Genomic DNA, 15129 nt, shown 5'->3' on the forward strand with positions numbered 1-15129 from the left:
ATTGACCTGAGCGAGTGCCAGGCGAGGTGAGGTCACTCCCAATCCAATTTTGGGTGAGTTTCTATTTTCATTTTCTTTGAGGCTGATATATACAGATATATGTTCTCTTTCATAACTGTATGTTTGATTACATGCCCACAGTGTTTGTTGCATGTTTTATATGTATTACAGGAGAGGATAATATCCAAACAAGACCACACCTTCTACCAATCAGACGCTAACCATTGGGTAGGTCTTCCTGGTACACATGGTTGTATCTATTTGTGTGTTTTTTCTGGTTCTTTTGAGCACAGTTTTTTCACCGTTGCAGTAGTGTTCCATTCATAGGTCCTGAAGAAAGCCATTTGTTGGCTGAAACATGTTGACCAGCGATTAGACCACTTGGTAGTTGTATTTGTTAAATACTACCCTCACTCTGCGTTTTAATCTTGCCATTTGGGTGGCCTCATCAATAAAACTGTTCTCTTGGCATCCTCATAGGCAATTTTGTACCTCACAACTTTTGCACCACATTCGTTTTGCACTGCAACTTTTTCTTTTCTTTTCCCACAGCTCTTGATCTTCTTTCTGTGGCGGCACACACTGGTAAATTTGGATGCCAGCTTTTCCTCATAATTGCCCAGTGAGGATTCTGGATGATACCAGTGAGCAATTTAATCCCAAATGATGAAGCTCCGCCAACGGGTGGGCTGATGGGTTTTTTCTAGTTTTATTTTACTAGTTTAATTTCTCTATTTTTTTTCTCTCCTCATACTCTTGTCTATACACACCATAGTGGTAGCAATTTTGCTGTCTAACAAGTAGACCCTTTGTCAGCCTCTTAGACCCTTAGTACCCCTTGTGTGTTTTTTGCTAGCTAGACTTAGGGGGTAGGCTACTGTTTGGTCTTTATTCATTGTTCCCCTTAGGACCCCTTCATACAGTTTTTTGTTTTGGCTGAATTATGGTCATGACAAGTGACGCATGGAGGAGTCACTATGCCTCCTCTTCTTGTTTTCACGTTCCTTCTCTCTGGAGGATTTTGAGGAGAGTGAATCCAAAAACTGCAATCGGAAATGGGATTTACATCTGGCTCGAGGATCTTCCCAAACGCTCACTGTGTAAAGTTTTGCTTACCTTTCTTTTATGGTTTTGGGGTACATGTGAAGGCATGACTCATACAACTTCGAGTCAAGCTGTAGACCATGTGGCAATCAGAGTCCCCCACAAGGCTTAAACTCTGAACGTTTGGGAGGAGTCATTCTAGTAGGGATACTAAAATGCTACAGAGCAAACAACGAAAATGTACGTAAGGAGAATAAGTGACGTATAATTATCAAGGACCCCCTGAATACATCGATATTGCGATTCCTAGGTCAGGGATTATTAAACAAATGACATAAAACAACCTAGGCAATCATGATCTGAACTTGTTTACAGTAAAATATTGAAGGAAAAAGGAGCTACCAATCAATTCAATTTCTAATATTTATTAACATTTATATTTAAACAAAACATCAATTACAAACACATAAAAAATGTATGGACAAGTCAATTAATCACAATACATTAAAAGCAAAGGAATACAGCACAACAAATTTAAATTACAATAATTAGTTTTAAAAAAATCAAAAGTGGCACAATAATTCTCGACGCGCGTTTCGGCGACCAGCGCCTTCTTCTGGAGGAGCCACGTGTTTTCTATAAATAAATTAATGAAAAATACAACGACAAGGAAAATACAATTAATAAAAAAACAATACACTCTTAAGTAAAAATATCGACAGGTAGCTTTATATAGACCTCTTATATAAAAAAGACAAGTTCATTAATAAACTGATTTCAACATTCATTTCATTCAGTTCCTTGTATATTTCCAAAATTTTATTTTGGAAATATACAAAATTTTATTTTGGAAATATACAAGGAACTGAATGAAATGAATGTTGAAATCAGTTTATTAATGAACTTGTCTTTTTTATATAAGAGGTCTATATAAAGCTACCTGTCGATATTTTTACTTGAGTGTATTGTTTTTTTATTAATTGTATTTTCCTTGTCGTATTTTTCATTAATTTATTTATAGAAAACACGTGGCTCCTCCAGAAGAAGGCGCTGGTCGCCGAAACGCGCGTCGAGAATTATTGTGCCACTTTTGATTTTTTTTAAAACAAATTATTGTAATTTAAATTTGTTGTGCTGTATTCCTTTGCTTTTAATGTATTGTGATTAATTGACTTGTCCATACATTTTTTATGTGTTTGTAATTGATGTTTTGTTTAAATATAAACGTTAATAAATATTAGAAATTGAATTTATTGGTAGCTCCTTTTTCCTTCAATATTTTACTGTAAACAAGTTCAGATCATGATTGCCTAGGTTGTTTTATGTCATTCGTAAGGAGAATAAGAAAAGCAAGCTCCAGATCTGCATGGATACATGGAAAAATTGGAACTGTCATCTGCACGCCAGGCAGCACCCTCCAGGGCCTTCTCTGTGGCATCATTGCCAGCAATGGCTCAGAGCCTGCGGCCTCTACTGACATACAAGTTATTGGAACAGTTTATGGATTCTCTCGGATGCCTGTAATGTTCATAATTTGAGGTATCTGCAGGTAAAAGTATCCATCAGAAATGGGGGCTCTTAAAAATCCTAGAGGGATGAGCCAACAATCATCAGCAGTGGACTACACAGGTGGGCCTGGGTTGTGGGGTAAATGAAACATTGCATGTAAGCCAGCAGGTGGGGGGGAGCTCAACCAAGATTGGCAGCAGAGGAAGTGGCAATTTACCCTCCTTGATTCCTGCCAAGAAGTGAAGCAACAACAAAGGACTACTTATATGGCAACTATTACACTGCCACTGCCTCCTTAAGAAAGGATCCTAAAGGCACAAGCAATCAGTGGCTGGCAACCGAAGACTAGAGTAGTGACAGCAATATGTAAGACATTTTGCAGTTATAGGTAAGAAAGCTGATAACAATAATAATAATAATAATAATAATCCACATTTGTAAAGCGCACAATCACCAGTAAGGGTCTCTAGGCGCTGGGGGCCGTCGGGAAGATTAAGCAAGCTATTGCCCAGAGTCACATGGTGCTGGGCTAACCTGCCGCCGGAGCCGGGGATCGATCCCTGATCCCCAGATTCCAGCGTCAGTCGCCCTGGCCGCGGCGCCACACCACTCCCACAATGGAACAATCCATGTTATTAGGATACTGTGGATGATGGGATACTGCCTAAACAAGACCAACAAGAATTTGGCAAAGCCTAGGCGAGACCTATTGACTTTGTAAAATTTTTTTTGCACCCATGTTGTACAGCAGTGGAGCATGGCTAAAAGTAACTACAGAGGCGGGATACCGGATAGGAGGGGGAAGAAGAATATGGCGCTATGGAAATAGCTAGCGTCCTTGGAACAAGGGAACCAGGTTCGAGTCTCCGCGATTCATCCTGTGATTCTGGGCACATCACTTAAGCTCCCTTTCCTTAAAAAAAATGAAGAATGTGAACTTGTGGAATGTAAATGGTGCTCATGTAAAGCAATGATACCTTTGGGTCGAGGTTGAACTAATAAAGAAAATAAATAACACAAAATGCCAAAAAAGAGGAAATAGTATCTCAATCACAGCGCGAACAGCGGATGGACACTAATTAACATTTATCCGTACTTTTTCCATGCGCTCGCAAACAAAAGAAAGTGACGCCTCTAATATTTTGACGAATTAGAAGGCAGCAAAGAAGAGTGATCAGGATGCCGATGAATGGTGAGGAACAGGTGGACTAAGAGCCACTTTTTAGAGTTTTTATAGCAACAGTGCATGCGTACTGCCTGAAGTGAGACCTAAAAATGAAGCACAACAGTTGCAACATTTTGTATGTCTTGGGCAAGTATCAAGTCCAGAGATTGATGACACTTTTCACAGGGTCGTACCCTGAAATTCAAACATTATAATAAAGGATACAAGCGTAAGTGGGCAACAAAGGCCAATCAACAGCTCAGACCAAAACTGAACGAGATACTTCTGTAAACAGGTAGAAAGACATTAAAAGAAGTAGGACGTAGGCAGTGATTATCTAGCCACATTGGTACGGAGATTGATGAATTCCCACACTAGATCACTATGTGCAGCATATACATTTTAGTGATCTGTAACATTGCGAATACAGATCTCATCTGACTTATTTGTACAAAATAAGTTCATCCATTTAGAAACATTGGTATCTGATTAAGGATGTGGCCAGAGATATGTACATGCACATAAAAATATGCCGGATGACAGTGATGGTGCAGATATTTCCGTTTTTTTCTGAAAAAGCCCCTAAACAATCCATTTTTTTCCATGTCTTGATTGAACTACATCAAAGCGCTAGAAGATTGTTGCGCTGTATAAGTAGCTAATATACAGACCATTAACAAATATCGAATGACAGGACTGCTGTGAACGGACTAAAAAGGTGTATGTGAATGTAACATTTAAATTAAATCAGTACAATTTAAGCTTTTACTGCAAATATACTGAACCCCACTCAAACTTTACCATGATTAACAATGGGAAAACATAATACTGTAATAGGAGCCCAAAAGTCAGATAGATGTACATTGGCCTACTGTGGAACTGTCTGAGTGGTAAGGTTTTTTTTTGTGAAATGTTCTTACACCTGGGAAACCTAATGAAACTTCAGTTGGAAGAATGAAACTGGATGTACATGTGTGTGTCGGTACGGATTCCAGTCCTGCAGAAAAGTAAACAAGTTAGCTTTCTAGGTAGTATCTTCCCCATTTGGGATCACTGCACTTTCAGCATAAAAATAATTGACCTGCTTATTGCAGTGGCTTTTCAACCGTTTACTAAGGCTTGGAAGGATCTCACTAAACTCTCGTATCAGGCTTGGTGGTACGCTGTATGTTACAACCAGAGGCAAGACACAACGTTTGTTTATCCACTCGCTTTGGCCCCAAAACGAAAACAGTTGTGGGATCCAGTCATCTCATTTTTTGATACATGTGCTCTCCACTCTCTGCCTGAATCCCCCTTTCAATAGGAAGTCACTAAACCTCTATGAGTTCCCTTTGTTGCTTTATCTACTTTCTATTACCAAACATTTTACCACCCTCTAGTTTATCAATACATTAACAATTGTTGCATATTTCATTATTGCTGGTTCTGTCTGCAGTTTATTTCCTTTGGAATGTCTCTTTTATGTATTTTATTGTATACTTTCTCTTTGCATTGATATCTTTAATTTGTACAAGTGAATTATATGACTGTTAATAAAATATTTCTGAACTTAAAACAAGTTCGCTAAACTTTTTGCAGTTGCAAAAACAAGAACTGATCGACAGAATATTGAAAAACGTCAAACATTCACCCCAGTACAGAGATCTGGGCATAAATCCATCGTTTTTTTGCTCCCCATGCCATTCCAGTTTGGACCCAGCCTTATGCAAATCAGTAAATTCTTCTTTTACCAACCGCAAAGACAGACCGATCGCGGGCATTGTGCCCCTTACTAGAAGCTTTCAGAAAAAAAAAACGGATTTTCCAACAGATATTACGGGACTAGAATCATGTCCCTCAATACTATTGTACGCCCTGAGGAAGCCCCAGGCCGGATGGCCATGTAAAAGGGGCGAAACACGTGTTGGCTGTAACTTTGTGTTGCTCACCCAAGAGAAAGTATCAAAATAACCGTATAAAACACACTTACAAAAAGATTAAACTGCCTTTCCGCAAAAGAGATAATTAATAACTAAGATTTGCCATGACACCCCTTTGGATCTATACAAATTATCCAGTCAAGCATGTTGTGAATGCCTATACATAACGTTTGGGAACTGAAAAGGGTCCTTCTGAGATATGATCAGAAAAAGGATAGCAAGACAAACAGGAATGAGAAACCTATGTGTCTGTGGATGGAGCTTGCACACAAAATCTCCCAAGCTACAAAATAAAGCATCATCTGGTAGTTTTAACAAAGGTTGGGTTAAAAAGGTCCACATAAAACTGTAAAAGGGAGAAGGACGGTGTTGTACCATTTGCTGACCTGTTGTCTGTAGCCCGGAATCTAACTTGAAATTGTGCTGTGCAATACTTTCAATATAACACAAAATATTCACAAAAAAATCACAAAGATTAATAAAGAAATAGACTTTAGATCCTAACAACTGATTCTGATTAACAAAAGAAAAGCTGGATAAAACAGAAGGGATGGGCAGCTAACAAGCAAGATCAGAGAAGTACAATTAAAAGTCTGTGCCTTAGTTAACATAAAACAGTTACATTATACCTAGAATATTTCTTTTTTAATTCTTCTATAAAGTTCCAAAACCATCGGCTTGAAAATTCAAAGATATGTAAAGGAAATATGATTTACATATTTTTAAAAATAAATGACTTACAGTTGTTGAATTCATATACCATGTGTTTCAAAATAGTATCATGACCCTAAAAAGGAAAAATTATTTTAAGGAAGATTGCACAGATTGACAAATTTCTTAAGAAGTAAACAAAATTAATCCAAAAATTAAAGTACAAGCGGATATGGTATAAACATTTTGTTTAAATGCATTTCAGCTTTCCCATCTGCTGATTTCATCTCAAATGTATAGTATCTCACACATCACTCTCGAAGCCTGGAAAGACACGCCAGTGACTTCCAGTTAGTAACACTTGTCATTCATATCTATTTGATATGGTATACAAATACCAATAACCCCATTTCTCTGTTGGAAGTTGTGCAGTCGTCCAGTTTATTTTCAAGAAGAACAAATTACTTATCTTTGGTAACGCATTTTCTGGTGGATACTCTATTTAACCACAGATTCCTCACCTTCTGAATATCCCCACACTGAAACTAGAAAACTCAAAGCAGTGCTTCTCCAGGCCAGCAGATGCCACTGTATCATTGCCTTGCCATTTAGGAATTGACAACACACCCACATATAAGCACCACCCATGGTAGATGATGTCAGCTTATTTTCTTAATTCATCTGCACCCTCAAAGATGGAGCAGACCGACCAATGAGAAATACAGTGTGCAGGATCCTAAATAAGGATTTTTTTCTTCTTTTTTTTAATGGAAGCAACCATACCACAGAATGAAGAGGCTGTTGAGGGACCTGCAGTAAGATAAAGTATCTGCCAGAAAGAGCGTTCCCAAAAGGTAAGTAGCTTGTTCTTCTGATCGATACTTCTAAGCACAGATTCCACTCCTTGTGAACAGATAAGAAAGTAGTACCTCCGAAGGTGGTGGGTATGTGGAATGGCGCAACTAAAAAGTCCTGTAGGACCGTGCAGGCAAAATGCCCATCTCAACAGGCCCAGCTGTGCTTTGTGAATGTATGCACTGATGTCCAAGTCGGACAGATATCCAGGACAGGCACTCTGCATGTCAACACATTGCTAGCCACCTGGGGCCTGGTACAGAGAGCCCACAGACCTTCTGGAGGTCGCCTCTTGGCCAATACATAGCAGATTTTGGTTCTGAGAACTATCCACCGAGCGATGATCCTTTCTGTACCGTTTAGCTTTTTTTGCCCCAGACAAACCCACAAAGAGTTGATTGATCATACCAAAGTACACCGGGTGGACAATGTGAAAACTGAGCACTCTTCTGGGGTCCAAGTGATTGAGTCTTTCCTCCTCCTTCAAGGGATGAGGCGAAGGAAAAAGTTCAGAAGAGTAATGGCCTATTTGATGTGAAAAGATGACACTACCTTTAGCAGGAATGAGGCTCAAGTCCTTAGCACCAGTTTGTCCCAAAAAATGTCCCAAAAATTGTGCTATAAGGAGATGGCCTTAAGCTCACTTACTTGGCATGCAGATGTTATCGCCACCAGGAAAAGTGTTTTGAAGGTGACCAGGCACAATGGACAGTGGGGCACTGGCTCAAAAGGGGTACACTTCACAAAGGTGAGGACGAGATTTAGTTCTCAATGTAGGATTACAAAGGGCGTTGGTACAAAGATATGCTGCAAACTGTAGGAAAGTGCTTCTTTTTGACATGGTCCACCCCACTTATTGCTCACTGGTACGGAGGCTTTTGATTGGAAGGCACCAGTGCTCTTTCCCTAAAACAATACAAAATGTTGATTGTAACCCAATTGGCAACGACTTTAGCCCACTTGTTAAGACGCTGGTAAATGGTACCCCTGGTACCCAGGGCATGGGTGATAAACAGGGTCCCCAAGGGTTGCAGCATGTATTATGCTACCCAAAGGGACACACACACACAAACTGCATTCAGACTGCCATTGCAGGATGTGTAAAATGGTGCAAGCCATTCTGAAAAAACAGCATTGCATACATCCTTTGTGCAATGTCCACACACACTGCATGTACTAAATTATATGTAAGTCACCCCTGCACCAGGCCTTCAGAGCCCTAAGGCAGGGTGCATTACATTTCATGTCAGGGTACATCTGCATGAGAAGAGGTGCCTCTGTGATGCCTAGTTCCATTACTAGACATTGCAAGTGTTCAGGAAGCAATTTAAGAACATGTATGGGCACTGGTCATTACAAATAAACAAGCTACACAAGGGCTTCGCTGAAGGTAATGGTGTTTGGTATCAACCACCTTGTCTTAATAAATCTGTACTGGTTTCAGCATCAGATTTATGAAGACATGCACCCAGAGGGTACCTTAGAGGTGCCCCTTGTGACCCTACTAGTCACTTAGTGTATTAGCTGACTTGTATCTTCCAGCCTGCAACCACAGACGTGTTTCTGCCTCCCTGCAAGGGAGAGGGTGCATTCTGAGAGGTCAGGAACAATGCCTGCTTGAAAGAAGGTGTTCCTTCCTCCTCCAGCATGTGGATAGTGTTTTAGCATATCAAAGCCAGAGGCTTCAAAGCCTCTGCCACCTTTGATATGTAACCCAGGCTTCCCCCCAGATCTAGGGAACGCCACCCCTGCCCTTGGGCCCATTTGGCACCACAGCAGGCGGGAACTTAGATATTCAAGAGGCATGTTTCACTCGCAGGTTAGTCACATCCCTGAGGTAGGCTACCTGAAGTGAACAGAGAAGGGTTTCACAATCTTGTTTTTGGGGAAGCAGACTTCTGAGTCAGGGTTATGCCCACAGGAAGTGGTCATTTAGGGGTTGTATTCACTATAGTGGTAGGTAGCCCGTTGGCTACTCCTGTATACTCCCCTCAAAGTTCCTAAAGTATTTAGGGGTCCCCCTGGCACCAAACTGACAGATTAAACTACCTGGGAACAGAAGGACATAGAAGAGCCGGCATCGTGAGAGCCATGGACCAGCAAGGAAATTGGCGCCAAACAATGCCTTGCTGCTTGATCCTTAACAATTGCAAAGACACGAATCGCCCTGCAGCCGTGCATCATCATCAACACATGGAGGCCTGCCCAGCACTTTGACAGCCAGTTACCAGCCTGCATCTGCAGGCACCGACCAAATGTACCTGGTTCACGGTGTTGTTGGCATTTGGACCCACCAAGAGAGCAACACTTCAGGAGAAGGTTTTGGTGGCTCGAGAAGGTCAGCCCAAACTCTCTCCCAAGTTTCGAGACGTGACTCTCTAGGAGCCCCCCTGCACCATACCCTGAGTACCAAGCCCTGAGCCAAGGCTCGTTCTACTTCCAGTCCTGACACGACAGCCTTGGAAACCTTCCTGCACGTCGAGGGAATTCAGAACCGACATACCCACCTCTGCAGATTTACCGACAACCGTGCTAGCCTCAAATGCAAGGGTCCGGCCAGCCAAGCACATCTGCACCAGAGCTCCGCGGTCCAAGTTCACAACTTCTGACTGCGTCCTCTTGGCCTATGGGTCCACATGAACTGACCCTCCCTTAGGTTCAGCCAGACTTCTCCTCAAGTCCCCCATTGCAGCTTCTGTTCTAAGTCCCATTGGCTTTATCGGTGTAGTGCTCAAGACTACCATCCCGACAGGCACTTCTGCACCCGGACACACCAAGGCAGGTGAAGGGAAACTGCTGGTGGTACTTTGGGCCATGGCCCTCCAGAACCTTAAGTCACAAAGGCCACCTGTAAACTCCGACCACAGGTACAGTTTTGCTAAATGTGCTTTTCCTCCCATAGGTTAAGCCTCATGCTTCAAAACCGTTACCTGAACTATTTTACTGGTCCCTCCTAAAACCGATATCTCCGAATGTACTAACACATATTCTAAAGACATTGGTGTCAAATTCCTATAAAAATCTACTTTATTTTTCTTAATTGGTCTCAGACTTCTTCTTGTGTGTGTGAATCATTTATTGACTGTGTGTGTAGAACAAACGGTTAGTACACCAGAAGGAGTAGGAAGTAATAAAATATATTTATATTGCGTGATGGCAGGTGCTGTATGTGCTAATACTGCCCTCACTCACACAGATTAGCACATACAGCACGTGCCACCATGCAATATAAATAGATTTTATCACTCCCTACTCCTTCTGGTGTACTGAGTATTGGCAGCGGGTTTGGGGTAGGCGAGTCCATACCCTCACCCCTTCTCTTGTGTGTTCTAGAACAAATGGTTAACACTCCCCTTTGGTACGCCTAAGCTGCTCGGCCACACTATCACAAATACAGCAATTAGGATTATAAATATAAGCCCTGTAAACCAAATAAGGGTCGTCTGGACTTTTTACATGTTATGACCATACAATGGCATACTACATAAAAAGTCAGCTTCCTACACAAACCTTTCAGAAAACACATCACAACAGGTAATTTGAACAAGGATGGTTGGTCTGGCAAACCAACAACGACCAACTGGGCAACAGATATCCTTTAACTGTGCCCAGAGCAAGACCTTGTTGGGACAAAAACAAAGCAAACAATAACACATCTGATAGTTTTCGCCTGCAACTGATCTAACGGCCAGGAATCAGATCACGCCACAAACTTGTCCCAACACTTGCCACATACAGATTTCATGCAAGAGCGCCTGGATGACCTCAACGACCTCAGGAGGAAGATCGAAAGCACTTCACTGCTCAATCTCCATGTGTGGAGGTGTTGACTGCTTAGGCTCGGGAGCAAGGCCTTGCATAGCTTCTGTGAAACAGGGCCCTCCGACAGTGGAAGCCTGATTGGAGGGCAGGTGCCAACGTCCAGAAATTGTCGGTACCACACTCCTCTGGCCCAATTCGGTGCCAATAGGATGACTAGGGCCCGGTCATTCCTGATCTTCTTAACAACTCTGGGTATGAGAGGTAGTGGTGGCAAGGTTTTAGGACTCCCGTGCTCCACTCTATACAGAATGAGTCTTTGAGAGAGAGCCTTCTCAGGAACACCAGTGCATAAAAGTGCTGATCTTGCATGTTCTCAGCAGTGGTCAAGGGATCAACCTTGGGTTTATCACTATTGTTTGAAGATGTCCTGTACCACCTTTGGGTGCAACTCCCATTCGTGATCCACGGTGTGCTGCCATTTGAGTTTGTCCGCACAGGCGTTCAAAGATCCTAACAGGTGGTGTAGTTCCAAAGAAATTGCCTGATCTGTCATCCAGTTCCATAGGCAAAGTAGAGCCTCTTAATATGGGGCCCAGGATCATACTACACCCTGCTTGGTGCACTGACACGTGGTGGTGGTATTGTGGACAGAGGTGGAAACATCGGGGAACATAGCCCGAATATCCTGGACACATTGGTCCAGAGGAGAGGCCAGAAACTGCACAGTATCCAGGATGACTCAGATGAAGGGAAGCCTATGCGAAGGACTTGGGTGTGACTTCAGCAAGCTGATTGAGAAGCTCAAAAGAGGTTAGTTGTCATTTGGGGATGGTCCATGACTGACTGTGGCCAGCCCATCTTGTTTGGGTAGGAGGAAGAATTGTACCCTGACCTTTTCAGAAGGGAAGCGGCCATCAGCTTTGTTAACACCAGAGAGGCACTACTGGGGCCTAAAGGGAGCATCACACAGTGCCCATTCTTAAAGCTGTAACCTTCGCTATGGCTCCTTTATCTGAAAAGGTATGCACTTCCTGCTGCAGAATGGACACATGGTGCTTGGTCAGTCACCTTGATGGTGGTGGAATGTGCAGCAGGGTCTAAAGAAATGGGAGGGGGTAGCCCAACGGACAATGTGGCAGACCCACTCGTCTTGATCTAGCTAGTACTCTCCCCACTGATGGAAGTTGCCCTGTGCCACATCCGGATGCAGTTGCTAGTTGTGATCTGCGAGATGTCACCGACTAAGTTGGTCTACCCCAGTATTTAAAGATATTGCCAGGTGGTGCACGACCAAGGAATTTCCCTGATGATCCATCCAGGTCCAGAGCCACAGAGCCTCACAGCACAAGACCCTGAAACTTTCCCCGCCTGCCTGTTGCAGTTGCATATGGCGTTGGTGTTGGTCACGTGATCCTACACCAGCCCCGTTTGATAGTTGGCGGGAAGGCCTTCAACGCCCAGCAAATCACCCACAACTCCAATTGCTTGACGTGGAGGAGGGATCCACCGGACGGCAGAATCTTCTGATCTCCATATCTCAAAGATGGCCTCCCCGCAACCCAGTAGAGATGTGTCCGCCACCCCCATCTGTTGTGAGTTGTGTTTAGGAGGGGAGTCTGCTGCTGGTCCAAATATGGTCGAGCAGCCACCACTGCAGATCGTTTGCAGTCACCTCAAACACCTGTATTGAATCAGACAGGTTCCCTTGATGCTGTACCCACTGAGACTTCAGGTTCCACTGTAATGCTTAAATGGGCCTTCTGCCATAATTGGTAAGCAGTATGCAGGAAACTAATAGGCCAAAAAGGCTCACATCCATCGTAGGCCCAGGATAGAGGCTGAAACATTGGGATCATAGCTCGAATCTCCTGGACTCACCGGTCTGGAAGAGAAGCTCGAAAGTGCACCATATGCAGGATGGCTCTGATGAAAAGGAGCCGCTGCAAAGGAGTCAAATGTGACAGGCTGAGAACCTCAATGATTTCAAGAGGTTTGCCATCGCCTGGAAGTCATGCACTATTGACTGTGGCAAGCCCACCTTCAACACCCAGTCACAGAGGTAGGTTAAGACTGGTACCCTGACCTTATCAGATGGGCAGCAACCACGGTTATCACCTTTGTGAACACCATAGGGGCATTTGCGAGGCCAAAAAGGGAGCACAACAAAATGAAATGCTTGTGACCCACCTTGAACCGCAGGTAGCGCCTGTTGGCCTTTAAACTGGGAATCTGGTGTGGGTGATAGGCGTGGTGGGTCTAATAGATATGGTAGGGCGTAGCCCGGCTAGTAAATCTGCTGGGCCCATTTGCCCGATGTGATGAGATGTTTGCCACCTCTGCAGGAAGTCGCCAATCCTCCTTTTCACTGGATAGATGCATATCACTAAGAATGTGCTATAGGTGTTTTTTTGGTTGTTGGCAGAGGGTCAAAAGTTTGGGAAGAGCACTTTCCCTGGTTGCCAGACCATTGCCTGCTGGACCCATGGCCTTAACCTCAAAAGGACTGGGTTTTTGCATGTGGTCGATACACCAAGGTGTGACAGATCCTCTTAATTCAGGACGACATTGCTGTGGGGGGGGGGGGATTAACGGACTGGAGCGGAGAGGCCCAGAAAATGTGCTCTAGGCTTGCCTTTCATTAAAACATTCTAGGGCCAAATCCTGCTTTTCACCAAACAGATAGGAGTCGTCAAAAAGCATGTCCATTAAGGATGTCTGGACATCCCTGGGAAAGCCACTGAACCTCATCCATACATCCCAGTTCCCACGGCCCTGCCCAGACAATCTGTGGTATCTTGGCCTGAGTGGTGACAAATGTTGTTGCTTCTTGAATGGTTTGGGCTAATGAAGCCTGTAAGTCTTCTGGGACCTCCGGTAAGATGTCACCAACCATGTGCCAAAGTGTGTGGCTATAAAGACCCCGAAGGCAGCTTTCATTGACTGACCTCAGGGCAAAACGGACAGAGGAGAACATGTGTTTACGCAAACAATTCATGCATTTTGACTCCCTAGGAGAAGGAGGGTTGGAAAAGCATTAGAGTTAACTTGACTGGTGGACTCCTACACCACCAAGTTTCCTGGTGTTGGAAGGAGAATTAAAATAATCTGGGTCGCCGGGAGCAGGTCAATTGCTATAGGTGACTGGTCAGTTGACTGAAGAACCAAAGCATGGTTTAGCCCAACTGTCCAACAACATGTCAGTAAGGACATCATTAAAAGTTAAAATAGGTTTTGGCGGTGTCTAACTAGGTTGGAGGACCTGTGTGAGTAAGTTTGTCTTAACCTCCATAGTGGGGAGGTGAAGAACAATGACCCAAGCAGACCTTCAGAATACTGTGGTGAAGGAAGTACTCTTCTCTGTGGCTGGACTGGGGAGAAACTAACCCAGTGTTGGGTGAGGAAGCCAGTCTGCTGCCCTTCTGTAATTATGTTTACCAGTTGCCTTCATCATAAGGAGGGGTTAATTTCTGCCCGTGTCCACCATGATCAACTCCGTACAGTTGGTTCTGATCATAGTCAGAGCCAAATGGCAGACATAATGTATGGGCACAGCATTGGAATTGTGTCCTCGTCCAATGGGTTCAGCATAGGTTGTGACACTTCAAGAGCTGAACGAAGCCTTGGTCAAGTCGAAGCCAGCTCAGAGTGGGACAATACAGTAGGTTACGAGTCCTCCTTCAGCTCTATTGGTACCGTCGATTATGAACAAGGGGCTAGTGTGGGCTTTGGCACCAAGCCAGAGACAGGTACAGAACTAGAGGTGAGTTCAAGGGGCCTAGATGGCACACAAGGGCAAACTCCCACACAGGTAACCTATCTGGAAGACCCTGCGGATCCTTTGGGACCAAAGGCATGCCAGAGGGAGCAGGAAGCATGCCAAAAACGTGGAGCATAGCATCTCGAAAGGCTTCGACTGCCTTGTTGCCGAGGCACCCGGGAACTCTGGGTGCATTGAGACCAGAGATGGAATCGCCTCCTCTGGGAACAGGAACAAGATAGAGAGGCACAGTGATGAACTTGCACCGTACCTGGAGAGTGGCAGGAAGGGGCTGAGTCCCGCTTGGACTTATGTTTCTTTTTCAACGTGCCTGAAGACTGAGCGTGAGACAGATCTGCCTCATGAGCTGGTCTCCACTCATGACTTGGCGCAGAGCCTTCCAATGCTTTGCCACATAGGGCATCACCTTGTGACATTGGATGGTTTTCGGGTTCATCTGGGTG

The 15129-nt window shown here is 43.8% G+C and overlaps 1 protein-coding gene across 3 annotated transcripts in view; it reads right to left on the bottom strand.

Annotated features, from left to right (window-relative positions):
* The window catches only part of LOC144772494 (E3 ubiquitin-protein ligase TTC3-like), a 1119388-nt gene that overhangs the window by 1097976 nt on the left and 6283 nt on the right, over positions 1-15129 (bottom strand). For all 3 annotated transcript variants that reach the window (XM_078656860.1, XM_078656861.1, XM_078656859.1), the window contains exon 3: positions 6382-6427. In XM_078656860.1, coding sequence (XP_078512986.1) covers positions 6382-6427 — 46 coding nt within the window. The remainder of the gene's footprint in view (positions 1-6381; positions 6428-15129) is intronic.

This window comes from Lissotriton helveticus, chromosome 8 (genome assembly GCF_964261635.1).
Source record: "Lissotriton helveticus chromosome 8, aLisHel1.1, whole genome shotgun sequence".
NCBI lineage: Eukaryota > Metazoa > Chordata > Amphibia > Caudata > Salamandridae > Lissotriton > Lissotriton helveticus.